General features: G+C 43.5%; 1 protein-coding gene across 2 annotated transcripts in view; it reads left to right on the forward strand.

Moving 5' to 3' along the window:
* The first annotated feature begins 476 nt into the window (after positions 1-476).
* Positions 477-20,408, forward strand: part of LOC138757435 (tyrosine-protein kinase Tec-like) — a 63,882-nt gene continuing 43,950 nt past the window's right edge. For both annotated transcript variants that reach the window (XM_069924709.1, XM_069924710.1), the window contains exons 1-6: positions 477-2,074; positions 2,650-2,701; positions 2,811-2,910; positions 9,318-9,523; positions 10,669-10,734; positions 16,231-16,285. In XM_069924709.1, the coding sequence (XP_069780810.1) occupies positions 2,827-2,910; positions 9,318-9,523; positions 10,669-10,734; positions 16,231-16,285 (411 nt within the window). In that variant the 5' untranslated portion in view covers positions 477-2,074; positions 2,650-2,701; positions 2,811-2,826. The remainder of the gene's footprint in view (positions 2,075-2,649; positions 2,702-2,810; positions 2,911-9,317; positions 9,524-10,668; positions 10,735-16,230; positions 16,286-20,408) is intronic.

Below are 20,408 nucleotides of genomic sequence, written 5' to 3' on the forward strand. Positions count from 1 at the left end.
GAGGGACCTTGGGTTTCATATCTATACACCCCTCAAGGTCACCACACAGGATAGGATAGTTAAGAAGGCCCATGGGATGCTGCGATTCATTTTTAGGGGGGGATTGAATTCAGGGAGATCATGTTGTAACTCTACAAATCTCTGGTGAGACCATATTGTGTTCAGTTCTGGTCACCTCATTATAGGAAGGATGTGGAATCTATGGAGAGGGTGCAGAGGCGATTTACCAGGATGTTGCCTGGATTGGGAAACAAATCTTATGAGGCAAGGTTAGCAGAGCTAGGACTTTTCTCTTTGGAGTGTAGAAGGATGAAAGGAGACTTGATAGAGATCTACAAGATTATGAGAGGCATAGATAGGGTGGACAGTCAGCACCTGTTTCCAGGGCACGATCTGCAAATACCAAAGGTTAAGATTAAGGGAGGGAAGTTTAGGGAGACATCAGTGGGTTAGTTCTCCAAGTTCTCCAAGTTTTCCAAGTTCTCCAAGTTCTCCAAATTCTCCAAGTTCTCCAAGTTCTTAACAATGGAGAGTTGTGTGTGCATGGAATGCCTTGCATGGGATGGTGGTGGAGGCTTAAAGAACGGGGCATTAAAGAGTCTCTTAGAGAGACATATGGATGAAAGAAAAATAGTGGGTTCTGGGATAGAGAGGGTTTAATACTTTTATTTAGGAAAGAATATATACGTTGGCTCAACATCGATGGCTAAAGGGCCTGTACTGTGCTTGTTTGATTCAATTGTTTAAATGTGTTGTGAAATATTTAAGTGTTTTGAAATATTTTAAACTTTAAAATTGAAGATGTTTTAAAGTCCTTGATAGTTTTGCGTTTGCTTCAGTCTTGGGTGTAGTCTCTGCTCCTTCCGTGCCATGCTTGTTTGTATTTTGTTGCATAAGGCTCTGGCACTGCTTGGAGATTCGCTTCTGCCAGTAGGTGCACAGCAAGAGATCCCTAAAAGGTAAGTCTAAACTTACCACATATACTGGTGGTTTGGAGACTTTGCAGTTTGTTGATTCCATAGCCGGACGGGCTGCCCTCCCAAAACATTTCTTCTGCTCTGATTTGCTGGGAATGATATCAATCAGAAAAACATTGAAATACCCTGGAGCCAGAAAATTAACTGTGAATATTGGAATGTGAGCTGGGTTTGCCAAGAATAGTCTGTTGCTCAAATTTCCCAGCAAATTCATTCATATACATCCAAACATAATATCTCTAATCAATCAATGTAAGACTATAAGGGGCATAGGTAGGGTGGCCGCCAGCACTATTTTTTCCCCCCTGGGATGGCAATAACAAATACAAGAGGACATCTGTTTAAGATGAGTGGAGGAAAGCTTAGGGAAGATGTTGGATGTCTTTTATTTAGAGAGTTGTGGGTGCCTGGAATGCAACACTGGAGGTGATGGTAGAAGTTGGTACAATTGGAACATTCAAAAGTATCTTAGAATAGCACATGGATGAAAGCAATATACAATACAACTCCAATTATCCAAAATGGTCAGGACCAGGCCTATATCAGATAAATGGTTTTTTCAGATAACTGGTCATTTTTTTAAAAACAGCCCAGTCTCAACAGCAAATTACTTGTAACAATGTTTAAACAACAACAAATAACAAGGAAAGGTTTTTTTTAAGCATTAAAATAATGTTTAATTCCCACGAAAACAAATGCTGGCTGGTGCTGATCACCCACACCTCCTCACCAAGGCCCCGCTCCTGCCGGGAGCATGAGGTCCCTGCTGCTGTTAGAGCTCAATGTCGTCACTGCAGCTGAGAGCCCAACATCCATGCTACTGCCTGGGAGCCCAACATCCTCGCTCCAGCCAGAGGCCCGTTCTGTGCTGTTATGTGCTATGTTCCAATCAGCAATCACTGATAGTAATTAAATAAATTGATAAATATAATGTAATAATTTAATGATACAAAGCCTAAATGTAAACCAATTTAAGTGGAAAATTTATTCATGTAATCCCTACAAAACAGAGACCAATGCTTGAGCAAAATTGACTGCTGGCTATAGTTCCAATAAACCAAAGGGAGATCTACTGTGGGAATTCTAACACATTAAAGGTGAATTTAAGATTATTTACAGTAACTGTAACATTAATTGTGAACAGACCTGAGTGAGGCTTCAACAGTATGGAGGTCACTGTGCCTGCAAATCTTTGACAATTTGGATTAGTGTGATCACAGGTGCTCATTCACCCAAGATTACAAGGGACAATGTGACAAACAGATTCCTTCCATTCTGGTGCATGGATGATTTTGCGGTTTTGGGACTTTTAAAACCCACATAAATTATTAGAGATAACTCTGTGCAAATAGATGTGGGTATAATTCACTTAATGCTTCCAATTCTCCAATCTTTTATTTTCATTAGACTATAGACCCAGATTCATGGCTTTAAATTTTGAATTTAATTAAGTCACCTCATTTGTTGGGCTGAGAGATGCAGATTATTAAATATGTATATTTGTTAAATTCCAGGATAAAATTTGTTTTAAAAATTGTATGTGTGCATGGTTAATATGGTTCCCTTTATAAATAAAAAAAATCTTTAATTTTGAATATCTGTTATCTGCTACATTCATGCTTTGTCTTTTCAGTTTATGTACTGTTTTGGCTGAAATTTCCTGTTTTCACAGACCATACCATCCAGTCAGTGTTTTCCTGCTGTTGCTGCTCTGTTCAAAAGCGGTATGTTTCAATTCACCCGTTAATATGATGTTTCTCTGTCTTTGTTGAACACCTGTGGCTTGCAGGACTATAATTAATGTCATCTTTTGTATATATTTTTGAACTTTAGTGCAGTCACAACTCAGATGAGCTTGGAAGACAATTCTGATCTCGTAGAGGACTATCCTCTGAATGAGCGGCAGCCATCCTATCCTTCAAATGTTTACCGAGTAGGTGAAAATTTTTTTGTAATGTTTTCATGGTAAATGTCGCAGGACAGTAGCTGTACATGTCACGTTTACTCATGTACAGCTGAGAGTAATATTCATCAAAAGAAGCCCACAGAGGCTATTCTCACTTCACATTGGCCATCTAAAAAGAGTCTATTAATAATTTTTTTGCATATCAAGAAGCAAGAAACAACTGTGGGCTTTTCTTGAGATGAAATAGATAACAAAATTTTTTAGGAAAGTGGGAATCAGGCTCCTTAATGTGAGAAAAGTAAACAATGGGAAAAGATATCAAACCAATGCAGATAACTAATATTTGTATTAACATTTCTAATGTAATATTGAGTGCTATATATTCCTAAATAATTCTATTGTGGTGCACTGTTAGACAGAATCTCACACACACACAAGGTAAAGACTGAATAACAGGCTTTAATCCACAAAGACCTCCACAGAGCCAGACTGGCTGTGGCTGCAGCAACTCAGTGTGAGGCCTCGGGAGGCCGGCACAGGCTTATATCCCGGAGGGTGATTGACACCCAATCAGGTGGGGCTTGATCCATTCAGGCTGACTGATTGGCAGCCGGCCAGGAGTTGTCCTGTCCCCTTCCACTCCTGCAGGTACAGAGGTTGCCCCCTGCAGTAGGCTGGTGGTGTACCACCACATTCACCCACTTCTTTAAAATTGTCCCGGGGGGCAGGGGGCAGTAACAAGGAATCACACCAACTATGTACACACAATATTTACAGGTTGAGATGATTTGGTGGCCGCCGGGGTCTCTGTGACTGTCGTAGGACTGGCTCCTGGTCACTGGTCAGAGGGGAAGTGGGGGGGCTGGCTGCAGGGGAGAGTATGGCTGGTGTGGTGCTGCATGGTGGGGTGGCCAGGGGGGCCGTGGTCGACGTATGCGGGTTGTATTGAATGGGTGGGGGTGCGGGTTCGTCTCTTAAGGCTGAAGCCAGACCTTGGTGGTCAAGGAGGCTCTGCGTGCCCCATAGCTGCATGGGGACGGGGGTGTATGCCTGATCAGCGTCATCCTGGGTTGGAGGGTGGCATGGTGTGGTGAGTGCTCCTGTTGGTGCCAGGTCCCTGGTTGAGATGGTGTCCTCCCTGCCACTGCCGAACCTAACATAAGCATAGTTATGGTTTGCATGAAGGAGGTACACCTGCTCCACCAGGGCTTCGGCCTCGTGTGTCCTTACGTGCTTACGCAGAAGCACCAGTCCCGGGGATGTGAGCCATGCTGGGAGTGACATTCCAGTCGCTGACCTCCTGGGGAATGAGAACAGACGTTCGTGAGGGGTCTCGTTGGCAGCCGTGCACAGCAGTGACCGAATAGCAGGGCGTCCTGCCAGAATTCAACGGCCCACCCTTTTGACCTGACAGCCAGGAGGACTGCCCTCCAGACCACCCCATTCTCGCGTTCCACTTGCCCGTTGCCTCTTGGTTATAGCTTGTCGTGCGACTGGTCACGATAACCCTCGCCATCAGGTACTGGCGCAGCTCGTCGCTCATGAAACTAGACCGTCGGTTGCTGTGGATGAAGGCAGGGTAGCCAAACTTGGTGAAGATCTGCCCCAGGGCCCTGATGACAGTGGCCGTGGAGGTGTCCGGACAAGGGATGGTGAAGGAGAAGCGTGAGTACTCGTCCACTACCGTGAGGAGGTAGACATTTCGGTTCGTGGAAGGCAGGGGCCCTTTGAAGTCCATGCCAAGGCGAGTAGCCTTTACAACATGGGCCGGAGGGGGGGGGGGTGTGGCGGAAGAAGTGGGGTTTAGACTCCACACAGACCCAACAGGCCTCGGTCATGTCCCTGACGTCCCTGATGGTGTACGGCAGATTTTGGGACTTAACAAAATGGTACAACTGGGTGATGCCCGGATGGCAGAGGATTCATGCAATGCCTGCAGCCGGTCATCATGCATAGGCGCGCAGGTGTGAGAGAGGGCATCGGGGGAGTCGTTAAACTTCCCGCAGCGGTACTGGATGTTGTCGGGGGCCCTCCGTGTTGGGCGTTGCCTGGCCCAAGATGGCGGTAGCACTTGAGGAGCTACTGCATGGCTGGCCTCCTTGCCCAGCCGTGTCCGCTGTGCCGGGGGAAGTGACGTCATCACGGCCGGCGGCAGTGACGTCATTACGTCAGTCAGAAGTGACGTCACGCTACAAGCCGGAAGTGATGTTGCTGTAGTTCTCAGTGAGGGGTGAGTGCGAGGGCTGGTGCAGATGCTCGGGGCACATGCTGCGGCGGTTGCTGATGGGGCCAGATGTTGCGCGGTCAAAGTCGGGGATGACGGAAGTTGTCGCGGGGACAATAGCACCATCCGGCACGCGCATGTAGGGGCTCCACGGGGGAGGTAGGGAGGTCATAGAGGGCCGCTGAGCTGCCGGCAGGTTTAGAGAGGCACACTTTTGCAAAGTAGCCTTTCTTGTCGCATCGGGAACAATACAGGTTCCTAGCTAGGCAGTTTTGGCATGATCGTCGATCTGACCCGCACAAGAACCCAAGATACTTACAGGGGTGCTGGGCATCTGCCACAGCGACCTTCTCCTCCTCAGCTCGGCCTAGGGTTGCAACTGAAGTATGAGAGGGCCATGAGGGAGCCTGGGGAAAACCGGAATTGAAGGCTTCGACGTGCAGGGCTGCTGCTTCCAGGGTTTGGATCATTTCCACAGTCTTGGTTAGGGCATAGATGTTGTCCTCCAGCCGCATCTGCCGGATGGCCCTCGAGTATAGCCCTTGGATGAAGGCATCCCGGATCAGCCTCTCGACCTCCTCTACACCTACCCCGGGTTCAGCCAGATACGGTTGGGACTCTCGCAAGTGTCCTCAGCCGTCTCCCTGGGTTGCTGGGCTCGGGTGTTGAGGTGGTACCTTGCACAAACCACATTCATGGGGGGTTTGTACAAGTTCTCAAGAGTTTCCATTGCGCTCTTGTATGTGGTGCAGCCTTTGGTTACCTGGAAGGCTCGGGGACCCAGTTTTGACCGGAGTAGGACCAACCTCTTCCAATCGGAGTCCAGAATGTTGCCCTCGTGTGCCTCGATGATTGCCTCGACCTTGTGCTGCCAGATTTCAAAGCGTCTCTGGGTTTCTGGGTGGCGTGGGTCGACCTCGAGGCTCCCTGTGCACAGGAGTTTTTCCATGGCAGCCGTGGAAAAATTTTGTGGATTAAATTGTGGTGCGCTGTTAGACAGAATCAGACACGCACAAGGTAAAGAATGAACAATAGGCTTTAATCCACAAATACTTCCACAGAGCCAGGCTGGCTGTGGCTGCAGCAACTCGTTGTGAGGCCTCGTGAGGCCGGCACAGGCTTATATCCCGAAAGGTGATTAACACTCAACTGGGTGGGGCTTGATCCATTCAGGCTGACTGGTTGGCAGACGGCCAGGTGTTGTCCTGTCCCCTTACACTTCTGCAGGTACAGAGGTTGCCCCCTGCAGTAGGCTGGTGGTGTACCAGCACATATATGTATTGTCATTAACATATATCTTGTTTCTCCTTAATGTCAGCATCTCAGAGCTTAATCTTCATAGAGCATCTCAGGGAATTAATTTGTCAAATGCATGGTTTTCACCAAATATATTTGACCCCACGCACCTGGTGAAAAAAGCAACTTCATTTGCACAGATTAACAAACCAGATAATTTATTTGAATTGTAAGGGTTTGTTGCTGAAACATTTTATTTGTGTCTACAGATCACTCGTAACTAATTCCCCCAATGATCACTGGATTGTATACCTCTGGCTTTCCCTTCCTGAAGTTAACAATCAACTCCTTAGTTTTGGTGAAATTGAGTGCAAGGTTGTTGTTGGTGTACTATTCAGCCAAACTTTCAATCCCCATCCTGTATGCTAATTCATCCCCTTCCTTTATACAACCCACCACTGTGGTACCGTCAGCAAATTTGTAGATGGTGTTAATGTCGTACCGAGCCGCACAGTCGTGGGTGCAAAGTGAATAGAGCAGGGGGCTAAGAAAACAGTCCTGTGGTGTTCCAGTACTGATGGAGATTGTGGAGGAGACGTTCTTACCAATCTTCTCTGATATACATTTAAAAACAAATATGATGACAGCCATGCCAACAGCTGGTGTTTCTCAGCATGGTTTAATAAATCTAATTGGTTGAGAGTACTTGCAAAATATATTCAGATGCCCCCAAAACAGTGAATTAGTTACGAGTGATCTGTAGACACAAATAAAATGTTTCAGCAAGAAACCCTTACAATTCAAATAAATTATCTGGTTTGTTAATCTGTGCAAATGAAGTTGCTTTTTTCACCAGGTGCCTGGGGTCAACTATATTTGGTGAAAACCATGCTTTTGACAAATTAGTTCCCTGAGATGCTCTATCAGGGATGGCCAAACTGCAGCTCAAGAGCCACATGTGGCTTTTTGACATATAATGTGCGGCTCTCGGAGATTTGTTGGCTGAGACCGGAATCATACAAGCTAGTTCTCACAATGGCACAATGGTTGTGCACGGCTTGCGATTGTGTGATTGTTGCAGCTCCCAAACATCTGAAGTTTATTGTATGTGGCTCCTACGTTAAGCAAGTTTGGCCACCCCTGTTATATGAAGATTAAAATCTTAGATGCTGACATTAAGATATACGTTAATGACAATACATAGAATTATTTAGGAATATATAGCACTCGATATTACATTAGAAATGTTAATACAAATATTAATTATCTTTTCCCATTCTGTACTTTTCTTACATTAAGGAGCCTGATTGGGGTGGAGAGGTTGAGCAAATTTAAGTTCTTGGGAATTACTTGGTGATCTTTCCTGGACCAAACACACCAATGGCATCATAAAGAAACCATGTCAGCGCCTCTACTTCCTCAGGAGTTTGCAGAGGTTTGGTATGACACCAGAATCCCTGGAAAATTTCTGCAGAGGTGTGGTGGAAAGTGTGCTGACCGGCTGCATCACAGTCTGGTATGTGAACACCAATACCCCTGAGCATAACACCCACCAAAAGTTAGTGGACTATGCCCAGGACATCACAGGCGAAAATCTCCCCACTATTGAGTACCTCTACAGGGAACGCTGCCATCAGAGGCAGAAACAATCATCAAAGACCTACACCACCCAGCACATGTTCTGTTCTCATTGCTGCCATTAAGAGAGAGGCATAGGTGTCACAAGACTCACACCACCAGGTTCAGGAACAGCTGCTACCCTTCTACCAGACTCCTCAACTACAAACTCACTCTGAGACTCATTTAAGGACTCTTGTGCACTTGATTGATTTTCTTTTGTTCTCTCTGTATTTCAGTGGTAATTCTGCTGTGCCCACAGGAAAAAGGAATCTCAGGGTTGTATGTGATGTCATGTGTGTAGTCTGTCAATAAATCTGAAATCGGAAGTCAGGATACATACAGATGCTGCGTTAGGAGTACAACTGTAATTCAATTATACTGTGCTGTTTAAATGAAGTTTTGTTAATATAATTCTCTATTTTTAACACTATGTAAGTGCTGGCATATTGCTGTATATGCTGTTTTCATAAACATTGAGGGGATTTTATTCAGGATTCAGTCTCTCCAAAATAACTTTGTTAAAGTATCCTGGAGAACCACTTGTTTTTTTCTCAGATTTTCATAATTCTTTGCCATCATTCTCAGGAGGACTTCTTGAAGAAATTCTCCCTTTTGTTGTTTGAACGCTGGTAGTTTTGTTTATCTATCAGCAGGAATTGTGAATTGTCTGAGTTAATCAAACACCATCAATATGAATATCATTTGCAATCCAAGTCCTAAAGTATTCTTGCCCGGGAATGTAAGTGCTGAGGCAATAAAACAGCCTTTTTGAAAGTGAAGTAAAAGATTGGAAGGAATGGGATCTCCCAGAATGGCTGGGACTAATATTATTAAGCTTCTCTGCTGGTTTAGTTTGAGGTTCATAAACTTCAAAAGGAACAGTAGCGGAGCAGACTCAATGACCCAAATGGTTCCTTTCTCTTGTGATCTTGTGGAAGCTTCAGCAGGCCAGGCGGCATTGTGGAAACAGAAGCAGAGTTAACATTTTGGGTCAATAACTGTCCATCTGCAGAGCTCTCATTGATCCGAAGTACTATTTCTCTCTCCAGGGATATTGCCTGAACTATTAAGAATCTCCAGCATTTTCTATTCTTTGGCATCTGCATATTTTCCTGTTTAAAGGGATCTTCTCTTGATTTTAAATTATTAAATCCATTTAAAAATAAACAAATTATACTAAAATAAAACTCAATGTCATTTTATAAGATGAACCCACCCAACTATGCTTCTGAAGATTTTAAAGATGTGACCATATATCTGGCACAGGTGAGCCAGAGGTATATGTTGTACACTGATAAACAGGATTTGTGTAGGGTGCATGGTGTTGCTTATCTTACGATGTGTTACTGTTCAGTTGAACAGGACAGTAGGAGTCCCATCCAGAAGGAAGCCACCCCCACCTCCCCCTGCCGATGGCGAGGATGGAGGGGAGGTAAACGTGATCGCACTGTATGATTTCTGTGCCCAGGAACCTTCTGACCTGAGTGTCAGGAGATATGAAGAATATATTATACTTCAGAAACATGACCCTCACTGGTGGAAAGCAAGAGACAAGAATGGGTAAGAAAGATAATTTTTGCACATTTGATATCATATCAAATTCATTATTTTGGGCTACAACAGAGACTTTGCTTGGATCTAGCAAGATAACCTGTATAAATCACAGCAGATAACTCGCATAAATCACAGCAGCAGAACAGCATGTGACATTGGCCACCTGTGAGATGTACTGTTCATGTCTGTGAAACTGAGTGACTTTAGCTTCAAAATATTGCTCTTTGAAATTCAAAATAAGGGAGTAAAATATTCATGCCAAAATATTTTACACCCACGCTTTGTTCAAAAATGATAATAATGACTGTTGTATTTTTCTGAAAATCCATGTTGGTTTCCTGGATCATTCCTTAGAGTTACTCAGGAAAAAAAATGTTAATCTCTTGACCCAGCTACTACTGATAGCTCCCCTCCTCACCTGCCTTGTCCTCCCATACATAGGCAAAAATAGCAGAAAACTTGGGATAAGCTGGCCAGTACTGCTGTAATCATTTCCATCCTGTCCTCAGGTAATCCATTGGTTTCCAGCTAAGGTCACAGAATCCCAGATTCATGACCCCTATCATTGTCATCAAGGTAGCACGGTTAGCGAGGTGGTTAGCACCACGCTATCACAGTGCCAGTGACCTGGTTCGAAACAGGTGCTTAAGTACGTTCTCCCTGGGACCTGCATGGGTTTCTTTTGGTGCTCCATTTTTGCCCCACTCTCCACAAATGTGTGGGATTTGTGCGTTCACTGGGGTATTTGGGCAGCATGGACTCATGGGCTGGAAGAGCCTGTTACTGTGCTGTAAGTCTAAGTTAAAATAAAATAAATATATAAATCAAATTACATTCGGATTTAATCAGGCTATATTTTGTATATTGCAGCCAATTTCTTTTCTTTTTGAAAATTTTATTTATAGTTTTACAGACTCGTACTTTACAGTCATTAAAGGGGATCAATCCTCCCCTTTTACAGATTATTCTTTATCGAGTCCTTTTTTTCCCCTGCCCTTCCTTCCCCCACCTTATCCTTCACCTTCCTTCCCATCAAATATCAACAAAGACAAACATATCAATATGGCAGCCAATTGCAATCCACAACGTTCAATTAAATGACAATGAGTTTGGGCGTTGTATCATTTATTTATATTAATGTGTTATTTCAGAAATGAAGGATTCATTCCAAGCAACTATGTGACAGAGAAGAAATCCAATAATATAGAGGCATTTGAGTAAGTTCACGATTTAACATCTTGCTATTTCAATATTGACAAGAACCCAATTATGCTATTAAAACTAGTACTTTAAAAAAGATTAGTTCTGGTTTGGCATGGACTAGAAGGGCTGAACTGTGCTGTAATTGTAATATGGTCAGCATGTGTTGCTAATTTTATAATATTCTAGCGGGGTCGTGTGTTGTACTCTACTAATGTGGGTGTCAGTCTTGTAAATTATTTCGGTATTTAAAAAATGTCTTGGGATGCAGATATTCTCAGGAAGGCTTGGAAGAATGGAAAAACATGAAAGAGCTATTTATCAATTAATTGCATTTAATTTTTTATTGAATTTTTTATTTTAATTTTCATAGACTTGTACAAACATTATACTCTTTTTTTTAAAATTCATGTAATATACAGAGTCTGTATTTATCCCCCACCCTCAAACAACTAAAAGTACAGTCAATTAAATTACATCGATAACAAAAACAAAAAACACCCCATAAATCCCCCCTCCCAGTTCATCTCCCCCCACCCTCCTGGCACCAATAACAAAGCTATTGGCATCAATTCCCCCCCCCGCTCCATTTTGAGACGTGCCCAATTCACCCATCTACTACTTGTATCTCCCTCCCTTTACTTGAGCTCCCCAAATTCATTCTTACTTCTAATATACATTCTTCTTTCTTTCTTTGGCTTGGCTTCGCGGACGAAGATTTATGGAGGGGGTAAAAAGTCCACGTCAGCTGCAGGCTCGTTTGTGGCTGACCAGTCCGATGCGGGACAGGCAGACACGATTGCAGCGGTTGCAAGGGAAAATTGGTTGGTTGGGGTTGGGTGTTGGGTTTTTCCTCCTTTGCCTTTTGTCAGTGAGGTGGGCTCTGCGGTCTTCTTCAAAGGAGGCTGCTGCCCGCCAAACTGTGAGGCGCCAAGATGCACGGTTTGAGGCGTTATCAGCCCACTGGCGGTGGTCAATGTGGCAGGCACCAAGAGATTTCTTTAGGCAGTCTTTAAACATTAACATAATGAAAAAAACTCATATCCCCACCCCTTGTATTCCTCACAATATTTACAGTCCATTTTTCCCCTGATTCCCTCTTTTCACCTTACATTTAATCCCAAAGTAATGGCAGGGTTCCTACTAACCCCATTGCCTCCCTTGGATCCTTAAAAAACTTTCTTTCCCCTCCCGCCCTTATTATCTTCAGCGTTGCCGAGTGAAGGAGGGTAAACTTGATTCCTTTTTGTTTAAGGCTCTTTTTAACAAGGTCAAATTCAATAGCATCATGCCTATGTCCATATAGAATAAAACCTTCTCCCCCTCGTATTCCACCAGACCCACCACCCCCCCCCCCCCAGCCACCACCCATAAAATACTTTCTCTATCCTGGTAGTGAAGAAGCCTTACCAGGATATAGTGTGGCCGTTGGTTTGGCCCCGGGCAGGGGGTAGTGGTGGGGGGGGGGGGGGGTTGGTGGGCAAGACACCTGTGGGCCCATTCTATTTCCAGGTTATTTCCAATTTGTTCCCTCCCCCTTATATCTGAGATTCACCTTTTCAGGAACTCCACCGTGTCTCTCCCCTCCTTACCTTCCTTCATCCCTACAATTTTAACCGTACTCCTCCTGCTGATGTTTTCTAAGGTGTCTATCATCTCCCACATCCTTACCCTATCCCTTTCCTATGCCCCCATTTCATTCTCTCTTATCCAATCTGTTTTCCACTCTCCCAATTCTCTCTTCCGTTTCAGATACCCTTTTACTCAAGTTATCCAGAATTTCTTTGATTGCCCACTGCCCTGCTATCTGTGTCTTCAAAGTTCTTTTTATCTGGCCAATGGCCTCCGGTATCTCTTTGGCAAAAGAAATCAGGCCCCCTGCCCCTTTATCTGTCTTTCATCTCCTTGTACTGTCTTTCTTTTACTCCCTCGTTCTTCCTCTTCCTCTTCTTCCTCCTTCTTCACTTTGCTTTCCCACTCCAGGCCACCCCACCATATTACATTCCCACCAATTCCCCTCTGCCCGCGCTGCTCCTGGTGTCCTCCAGACCCGATCCCTTGAACGCCCTCCGACACCTTGGACCTGACCTCCACACCCACCGGTTGGAGCAACTATATCAGGTAAGTCTTTATTTTCTCCTTTAATTTTTCTTCCAGCCCGCAGGGTCCTTCTCTCTGCTGCCACCAGTGCTGCTGCTCACTCTTCCTGGCTCCCCCAACCTTGGGGTCCTGAACCATCTGTGCCCGACAGCACTCCCGTTGCCACATGTGCCACCGTCAGCTCCTCCGCAGCCAGGTCCCCGCAACCTTGGGCCTCCACATCTCCTGCACCTGACAGCGCTCCCACTGCTTTGGTCGTATCTTGCCCCCAGCCCCCTTGAGATCCAACCTTATCAGAGCCATCCTGTTTCTCCCTCCTGGGTGAGTTTTGTTCCCTTGGGAAGCTTTGGGAATCTGTTGTCGTTGCGGCCGCTGCCGACATCTTGTTAGGTCATGTGTTGGCCTCTCAACCTCCACCCTGCGGTGAGTCTTTTCCTTCATTCTGTTTCTTCATTTTTTTCCCATCTTCTCTGTTCTTTCCCTTCTCACTCTTTCTTATATTCATAATTTTGGTTATCTTCCTTCTTTTGGGGGGATCTTATTTTTGGGGATCTTCTTATATCTATCCTTTATTCTCTTTTCCTTAGATCATCTTATAAGCCCTTCACCACCATCTTGGATTTTGATTAATTGCATTCCTTTAATCTGAACTAGATTTTGAGCAGTTCATCAAAGTGGGGAAAAAAATTGTGTAAAACAGAGCCAGCAAAAGAGAGTTGTCCTCTGAACATTTTGCGCATCTTGCAGTAGAAATGGTACTGTGGCAGTAAGAAGGAAAGTTTATGACATTCCTTGACCCTTTCACAAACACTTCCCCATCAACTCGATTCAAGATGACAATGGCATAGCTATGTCAACCTCTACATGAAGGGTGATATCTCAAAGGACCTATCTGAAGTTAAGCAGAGTGAAGAAGCAGTTCTATTAAGCTGTTGTAGGGAGGGGAATGAGGATGGTGAGGAAACAATCAACATATGGGAAGAGAGAAGGTTATCCAGTAAAACAAGTGAATGCACAGAACAAAATGCAGATCAGGTCCCATTACTCAGAAAAAAAAACCCTTTATTCTTTTTAACAGAGCTCCTACATAAAGCGATACTTTTAAGAATCCTAAGTGCTGGACTCACCTTTGTTGTTTAAAATGGACATGGGATTCACATTGGAAAGAGTTAAAAAGCAGGATGTTTAGCATACTAAGGCTGAGAGCATGGCCCAGAAGAGCCAACTGGTGGTACTGTGACAGATTAAGTTGTTTTTTTATTGTATATAGATATGGCTTTGGGAGATAAATTGGGGCAGGTTTTTTAGTGTAAGGTGTATACAAACATTTCAAAACAGATCCCATTTAAAATATTAGAGCTCTGCACAAGCTGGACAGGCTGGTTCCAAGAGCCTTTACAAAAGCTTTGGAGAGTGCCCAAGAGACTTCACTAATTAATTGTTGTTTTGAAAAGCAACAAATGAAAGAACTTGGAGGATTAGGTTCGGAGCTGCAGCCTGTCTGTGAGTGCTGTTTCCTGTTCTAAGAGGGTCATGTGGTTTTGCAAGCAGAGAGGGAGTCAAACAGACTTTTCTCTGAGAGAGAGAGAGAGAGATCAGTTCTGCAGTTTTACAGTCAGCAGCTACAGCTGGGATTGGAACAGGACAAGCTTGAAAGCTTCCATTTTGGAAGACAGGTTGTGAGTGCTTAGTTCAGCCTGGTCAAAGCCCTTGTGGTTCATACAAGAGGAGAGGACTGGCTGACTAATGTTTCACTTGAAATAAGAGAAACAAAAAGGAACTGTGTGGTGACCTGAAAGAAAGAGGTTATCATCTGGAAAACCCTGATGGGGCAACACACTGAAGTGGCTGATCAAGCACTGGTGAACTTCATAAATGTTAAATTCTGTGCACAGTATAAGAATTGCGTGCAACCAGAAAACTTAGAGGAATGAGAAGTGAGATTGGACTGTGAACCAAATAACATTTCTGAACTTACACACATATTACATACACGTACGCTTAGAATTAGAAGGGGATTAAGTTAGGTTAGTTAAGTTAATAGTAATAATTTAGTTTAATTCTGTTTGCATGTTTAAAGATAATTAAAAGCAACTTTTGTTTAAGTAACTTTTGATGAATATCTATTGCTGCTGGGTTTTGGGGTCCTCTGGGCTTGTAACAGTACAGAGCCTTTAAAAAAATAACTTATGGGACATAGAATCATGCAGGCATACATTGCAAGAACAGGTTCTGTGACCCATCAAGTTCATGCTAATCATTAGGCACCCATCTATACTAGTCCCATTTTATTCTTGGCTTTAACGATTCATTTCAATCAGTGTGATGAAATGCTGTCATATTTTGTCTATTTTATACAACAGATTTCTATCAGAAAAGTTTTAATGGATGTGGATGGTGGTGTCATGTGGAGAATGGGGGGAGGAGGGGAGTGGTGTGGAGGGCAGTAGCCAAGCTGGAGTCCTCTGGCCTTGAGAGGAACACTCTGTTCTAACCAGCTTCAAATGAAATCTGAAAAATGGAAGCTGGCCCTCTAGGTGAATGCTGCTTGCGAGAATGTAGCCATGTCTGGAAAATCTGAACAGAGCAAGCAGCCTCGCTTCCTCTATGGAGGGCCACTCATCCCTTTTTAGATGGTATCTCCAGATGTTTAAAAATAGTTTTTAATCTCACAGGCCGTAGCCAAAAATTTCTCTTCCATTTGTACTCTTCTATTAGATTTGCCTATCGCATTATTGGAAATATTGCTAGAGATGGTTATTAATTAAAGGCAAGATAAAACAAGGAGAGGAACTGATTATTACAATTATATATTTTTTGTAATTATAATTATAATATGGTAGAAACCAATTCTGGCCCATGAAACTAGTGCTGCTCATTTACTCCCAATAAACCTACCAACTCTGTACATTTATGGAGGGTGGGCGAAACGGAACACTTGGAGAAACCCATGAAGGTCATGGGGTGAGCGTACAAACTCCTTTACAGACTGCGATGGATTTTAACCCAGGTCACTGACACTGCAATAGAGTTGCTCTAACCATTACGCTAACTATGGCTCTCTGAGCTAAGACCCAAAACTCCAGAAATTAAAACAATATATTTTTTAAAAATCATGTGAGTTAAGAACACAGCAGTTTCTCAATTTACAAATGTTCAATTTAAACATTTTCATCTCTCTGGGCTTCACGAGGTTGAGTCACAAAACTTATTTTCACTGTAAGGAATAATGGGCCACTCTTCGCTCAATAGAATACACTGCTAAAATGGCAGTGTGCCGTTTGATATTCCCTCTAATAAATCAAAGAAAGGTTGTACATAGGTGTATTGGTTTTCTTCAATGAAAATACAGCCACTGCAGTACCAATCTCTCATGTGGAGATAATGATAATTGCAATTTCCCTTTCTCACAGGTGGTATTGTAAAAATATTACACGGAACAAAGCAGAACAACTTCTTCGGCAGGAGGTAAATTACAAATAAATTATTTTAAGAAATACTTTCAATTGTGAGTTTAAATAAATGTGCATTAGGTGTGACAGTTGTGTGGATTTGCATTTAAAAAGACCATAAGAACATAAAAAATAAGAGCAGGAATTGAGACTGCTCTGTCATTCAATTAGATCATAGATTATCTGATGATAGGCTCATCTTCACCTCCCTGCATTTTCCCCATATCCCTTCATTCCCCTACTATGTAAAAATCTATTCAATCTTGTTTTAAATATATTTACTGAGGTAGCCTCCACTGCTTCAATGGGCGGCTAATTCCACAGGCTCACCACCCTCTGGGTAAAGCAGTTCCTCCTTGAAGTGCCAGTTGATGAAGTAGACAAAGATGATGTGGTCAAACAATAATCATGGCTTTTATTAGCAAAAACTAATGGTACAATAATGAAAGACAATAGGTGCATATACAGTTATATCCAAGGGGAGTGTCCTTAACAGTAGAGATAATGCACAGCCAATGTTAGTACAGCAAGGCTCGCCAGAGGGGAGACAGGAAGTTTGGCTCATCTTCACCTCCCTGCATTTTCCCCATATCCCTTCATTCCAACAGTCTTCCCCTGGCAGAAGAAGGGTTAAAATCAAAAGGACAGCTGCTAGGAAAGACTGAAGCAAGCGATACATGGATACCATGTTTGGCATTGAGAATACTCTAACAACTAAAATACGCCAGTATCTAGCAAGCAATCGAAATATAATGAGATGTTTTATGAATATGCTAGCCTATCAGGTTGTTTACGAATTCTGGTGCTTCTTCTCAAAACAGGTGGCTCCTTTGCAACCTTGGGAACTGGTACAGGTCCTGGGTCTGTAGTGTGGGAAGAACTGATTTCTGGACCCGCTCCAGAATCGCCAGCGTCAGGCAGTGGAGCCTCAGCATGGCCATCTGAAAGCTTACTAGGAATCACAGGCTGGTGGTGGGGGGGGGGGGGGGGGGGTGGGTGGTGAGCCCAATCTCTCAGGCTTACTCTGAGTAGGGAAAACTGATGCCTCAGATTGTGCCTTGGCAGGAACCCTTAATCAAAAGGGCAGACCTGTGGCATTTTGGTAAATTATCACCAAAGCTTCGACTATAATTTCTGCCTATTTAAAAAAAATCTTTTTAACTTTTATTATAAACTTTGTTTTCAAGAGGAAGTGTGTGAAATTGATCATTTTTATCAATGGTACAAAATATATTCTTTGTTGAAGTGGCAGACATTCACAAGTTTTTGCTTTTGTTTGACTTCAATAGCTGACAAAAGGGACCCAATCATGGCAAGCAAAAGAAATTAAAGTCAGGAGCAGATCTAAAGAGTAGCCACGTAAGGTTACCAGAGAAAGCAGTCTGGGGACTGCGCACAGTTTGGAATTTTACTAAAAAGACCAATAGTTTGATTAAGAGGGAGAAAATAGAATACGAGAATAAATGTGCAAGGAATGTAGAAGTGAGTGTGAAAGCTTCTAAGTGAAAAGAAAAGGATTAGTGAGGACAAATGTATCCCTTTTATAATCTCAAATAGGAGCACTTACAAGAGGAAACAAAGAAATAGAAAATCAATTAATATAGATCAAAAATACTGCAGATACAAGAAATCTAAAATTTAAAAATAGAAAACGCTGGAAACACATAGCAGATCAGGTCACATCTGTAGGAAAAGAATCAGACTCATTGTTTCAGGTTGGAAACTCTTCATCAGAAGTGGGAAGGAGACACAAATCCCTTTTTAAGCTGCAGGAAGGGAATGTGTAATATCTCTGACAGAGTAAAACCGGGGTGACCATTGCGATGAACTGTGATCAAGGTTATCTGGTCAATGAGTGAAGGGGAACAGTTAGGGTATGATAACATCGATAGAATAGTGTGAAGTTGCAAAATGGAGGTTAGGAAAGGCTGCCTTGGTGAGTGTGTCCTCCACTCTAAGGGGAAATAATTGATTTTAAGTGTGGGGATGGGGGTAGACAACAAACAAGCTGAACTAATATCACAAACGAGCAACTGATAGAGACAGAAATCAAGTTACATGAAGTTCTAGTTGATAGTCTAGTTGTAGAATTCCAGATGGCTCCAGCATGCCCAGATTGAAGATGAGGTGTTGACTGAAGTTGGGTTAGGCTTTACTATGACACTACAGGACCCCAACAATGAAGACGCTGTTTACATCCGGTACCGCACGGATGGCAGTCTCTTCAATCTGAGGCGCCTGCAAGCTCACACCAAGACACAAGAGAAACTTGTCCGTGAACTACTCTTTGCAGACGATGCCGCTTTAGTTGCCCATTCAGAGCCAGCTCTTCAGCGCTTGACGTCCTGCTTTGCGGAAACTGCCAAAATGTTTGGCCTGGAAGTCAGCCTGAAGAAAACTGAGGTCCTCCATCAGCCAGCTCCCCACCATGATTACCAGCCCCCCCACATCTCCATCGGGCACACAAAACTCAAAACGGTCAACCAGTTTACCTATCTCGGCTGCACCATTTCATCAGATGCAAGGATCGACAATGAGATAGACAACAGACTCGCCAAGGAAAATAGCGCCTTTGGAAGACTACACAAAAGAGTCTGGAAAAACAACCAACTGAAAAACCTCACAAAGATAAGCGTATACAGAGCCGTTGTCATACCCACACTCCTGTTCGGCTCCGAATCATGGGTCCTCTACCGGCACCACCTACGGCTCCTAGAACGCTTCCACCAGCGTTGTCTCCGCTCCATCCTCAACATCCATTGGAGCGCTTACATCCCTAACGTCGAAGTACTCAAGATGGCAGAGGTCGACAGCATCGAGTCCACGCTGCTGAAGATCCAGCTGCGCTGGATGGGTCACGTCTCCAGAATGGAGGACCATCGCCTTCCCAAGATCGTGTTATATGGCGAGCTCTCCACTGGCCACCGTGACAGAGGTGCACCAAAGAAAAGGTACAAGGACTGCCTAAAGAAATCTCTTGGTGCCTGCCACATTGACCACCGCCAGTGGGCTGATAACGCCTCAAACCGTGCATCTTGGCGCCTCACAGTTTGGCGGGCAGCAACCTCCTTTGAAGAAGACCGCAGAGCCCACCTCACTGACAAAAGGCAAAGGAGGAAAAACCCAACACCCAACCCCAACCAACCAATTTTCCCCTGCAACCGCTGCAATCGTGTCTGCCTGTCCCGCATCGGACTTGTCAGCCACAAACGAGCCTGCAGCTGACGTGGACTTTTTACTCCCTCCATAAATCTTCGTCCGCGAAGCCAAGCCAAAGAAGAAGACAGGAGGCCACAGACCAATAGGTCAAAGAGAATTAAAGGGACAGGTCACACCACAACAGGTGATCTGCAAAGTGATCATCCAATCTGTATTTGATTTTTCCAATGTAGAGGAGGCCACATAATGTGAAATAAAAAAATACGTAATATTAAAAAATATGCTGGAGAAATTGTAGGACAGAAGGATGGTGATAAGAATTTATTCTCATTATCATAAGTACAATGTTTAGATCCCCTGAAATTCTTGCTTGCTGCAGCCTCTCAGGCTTATAAAAGACGATACATTATCAGGACTTCATGATCTTCATTCTAAAGTATTGTGAGAAACAGAAGTACCTTCACAGAAATTGCTCGAGACAAAAATTGAGAACAAAGAACATTTATTATACAACAATCCAAAGTTGGGTGCTTCCCCTTACCCTGGGAATACACACATACACTGGGGCTCACCCAACTTTTATACAGTTTATTTCAGTATAGAAGTACCCTCCCCCTTACATTCTTCTGTTCTTCTGCCTCCTGGATGAGTTTGGCATTAGGCAATCCTGTTGGTGTCCCATCATGTCATTGTCCTTATTTGTCCTTATTCACAAACCTGCCTTTGTCCTTATTCACACCTTCCCAGCCCTCAGGGCTTACTAACTTCTTATATGCAGAACTTGCTAATTCTGTCTAAAAGGCTAGAAGACCCTTATTTCAGACTAACTCTACTTCCTACATTCTATTATCTATCCTTATCTTACTCATACTGGCTTTATTCATTGCATATATATCCATACTAGCTTTCTTCATCTTTCATATTTTCATATTAGTTTTACTCATCTCTCACAATCCTCACTTTTCTTTTAGCTATGCTTC

The sequence above is a fragment of the Narcine bancroftii genome, chromosome 3 (genome assembly GCF_036971445.1).
Source record: "Narcine bancroftii isolate sNarBan1 chromosome 3, sNarBan1.hap1, whole genome shotgun sequence".
In the NCBI taxonomy this organism is placed as follows: Eukaryota; Metazoa; Chordata; class Chondrichthyes; order Torpediniformes; family Narcinidae; genus Narcine; species Narcine bancroftii.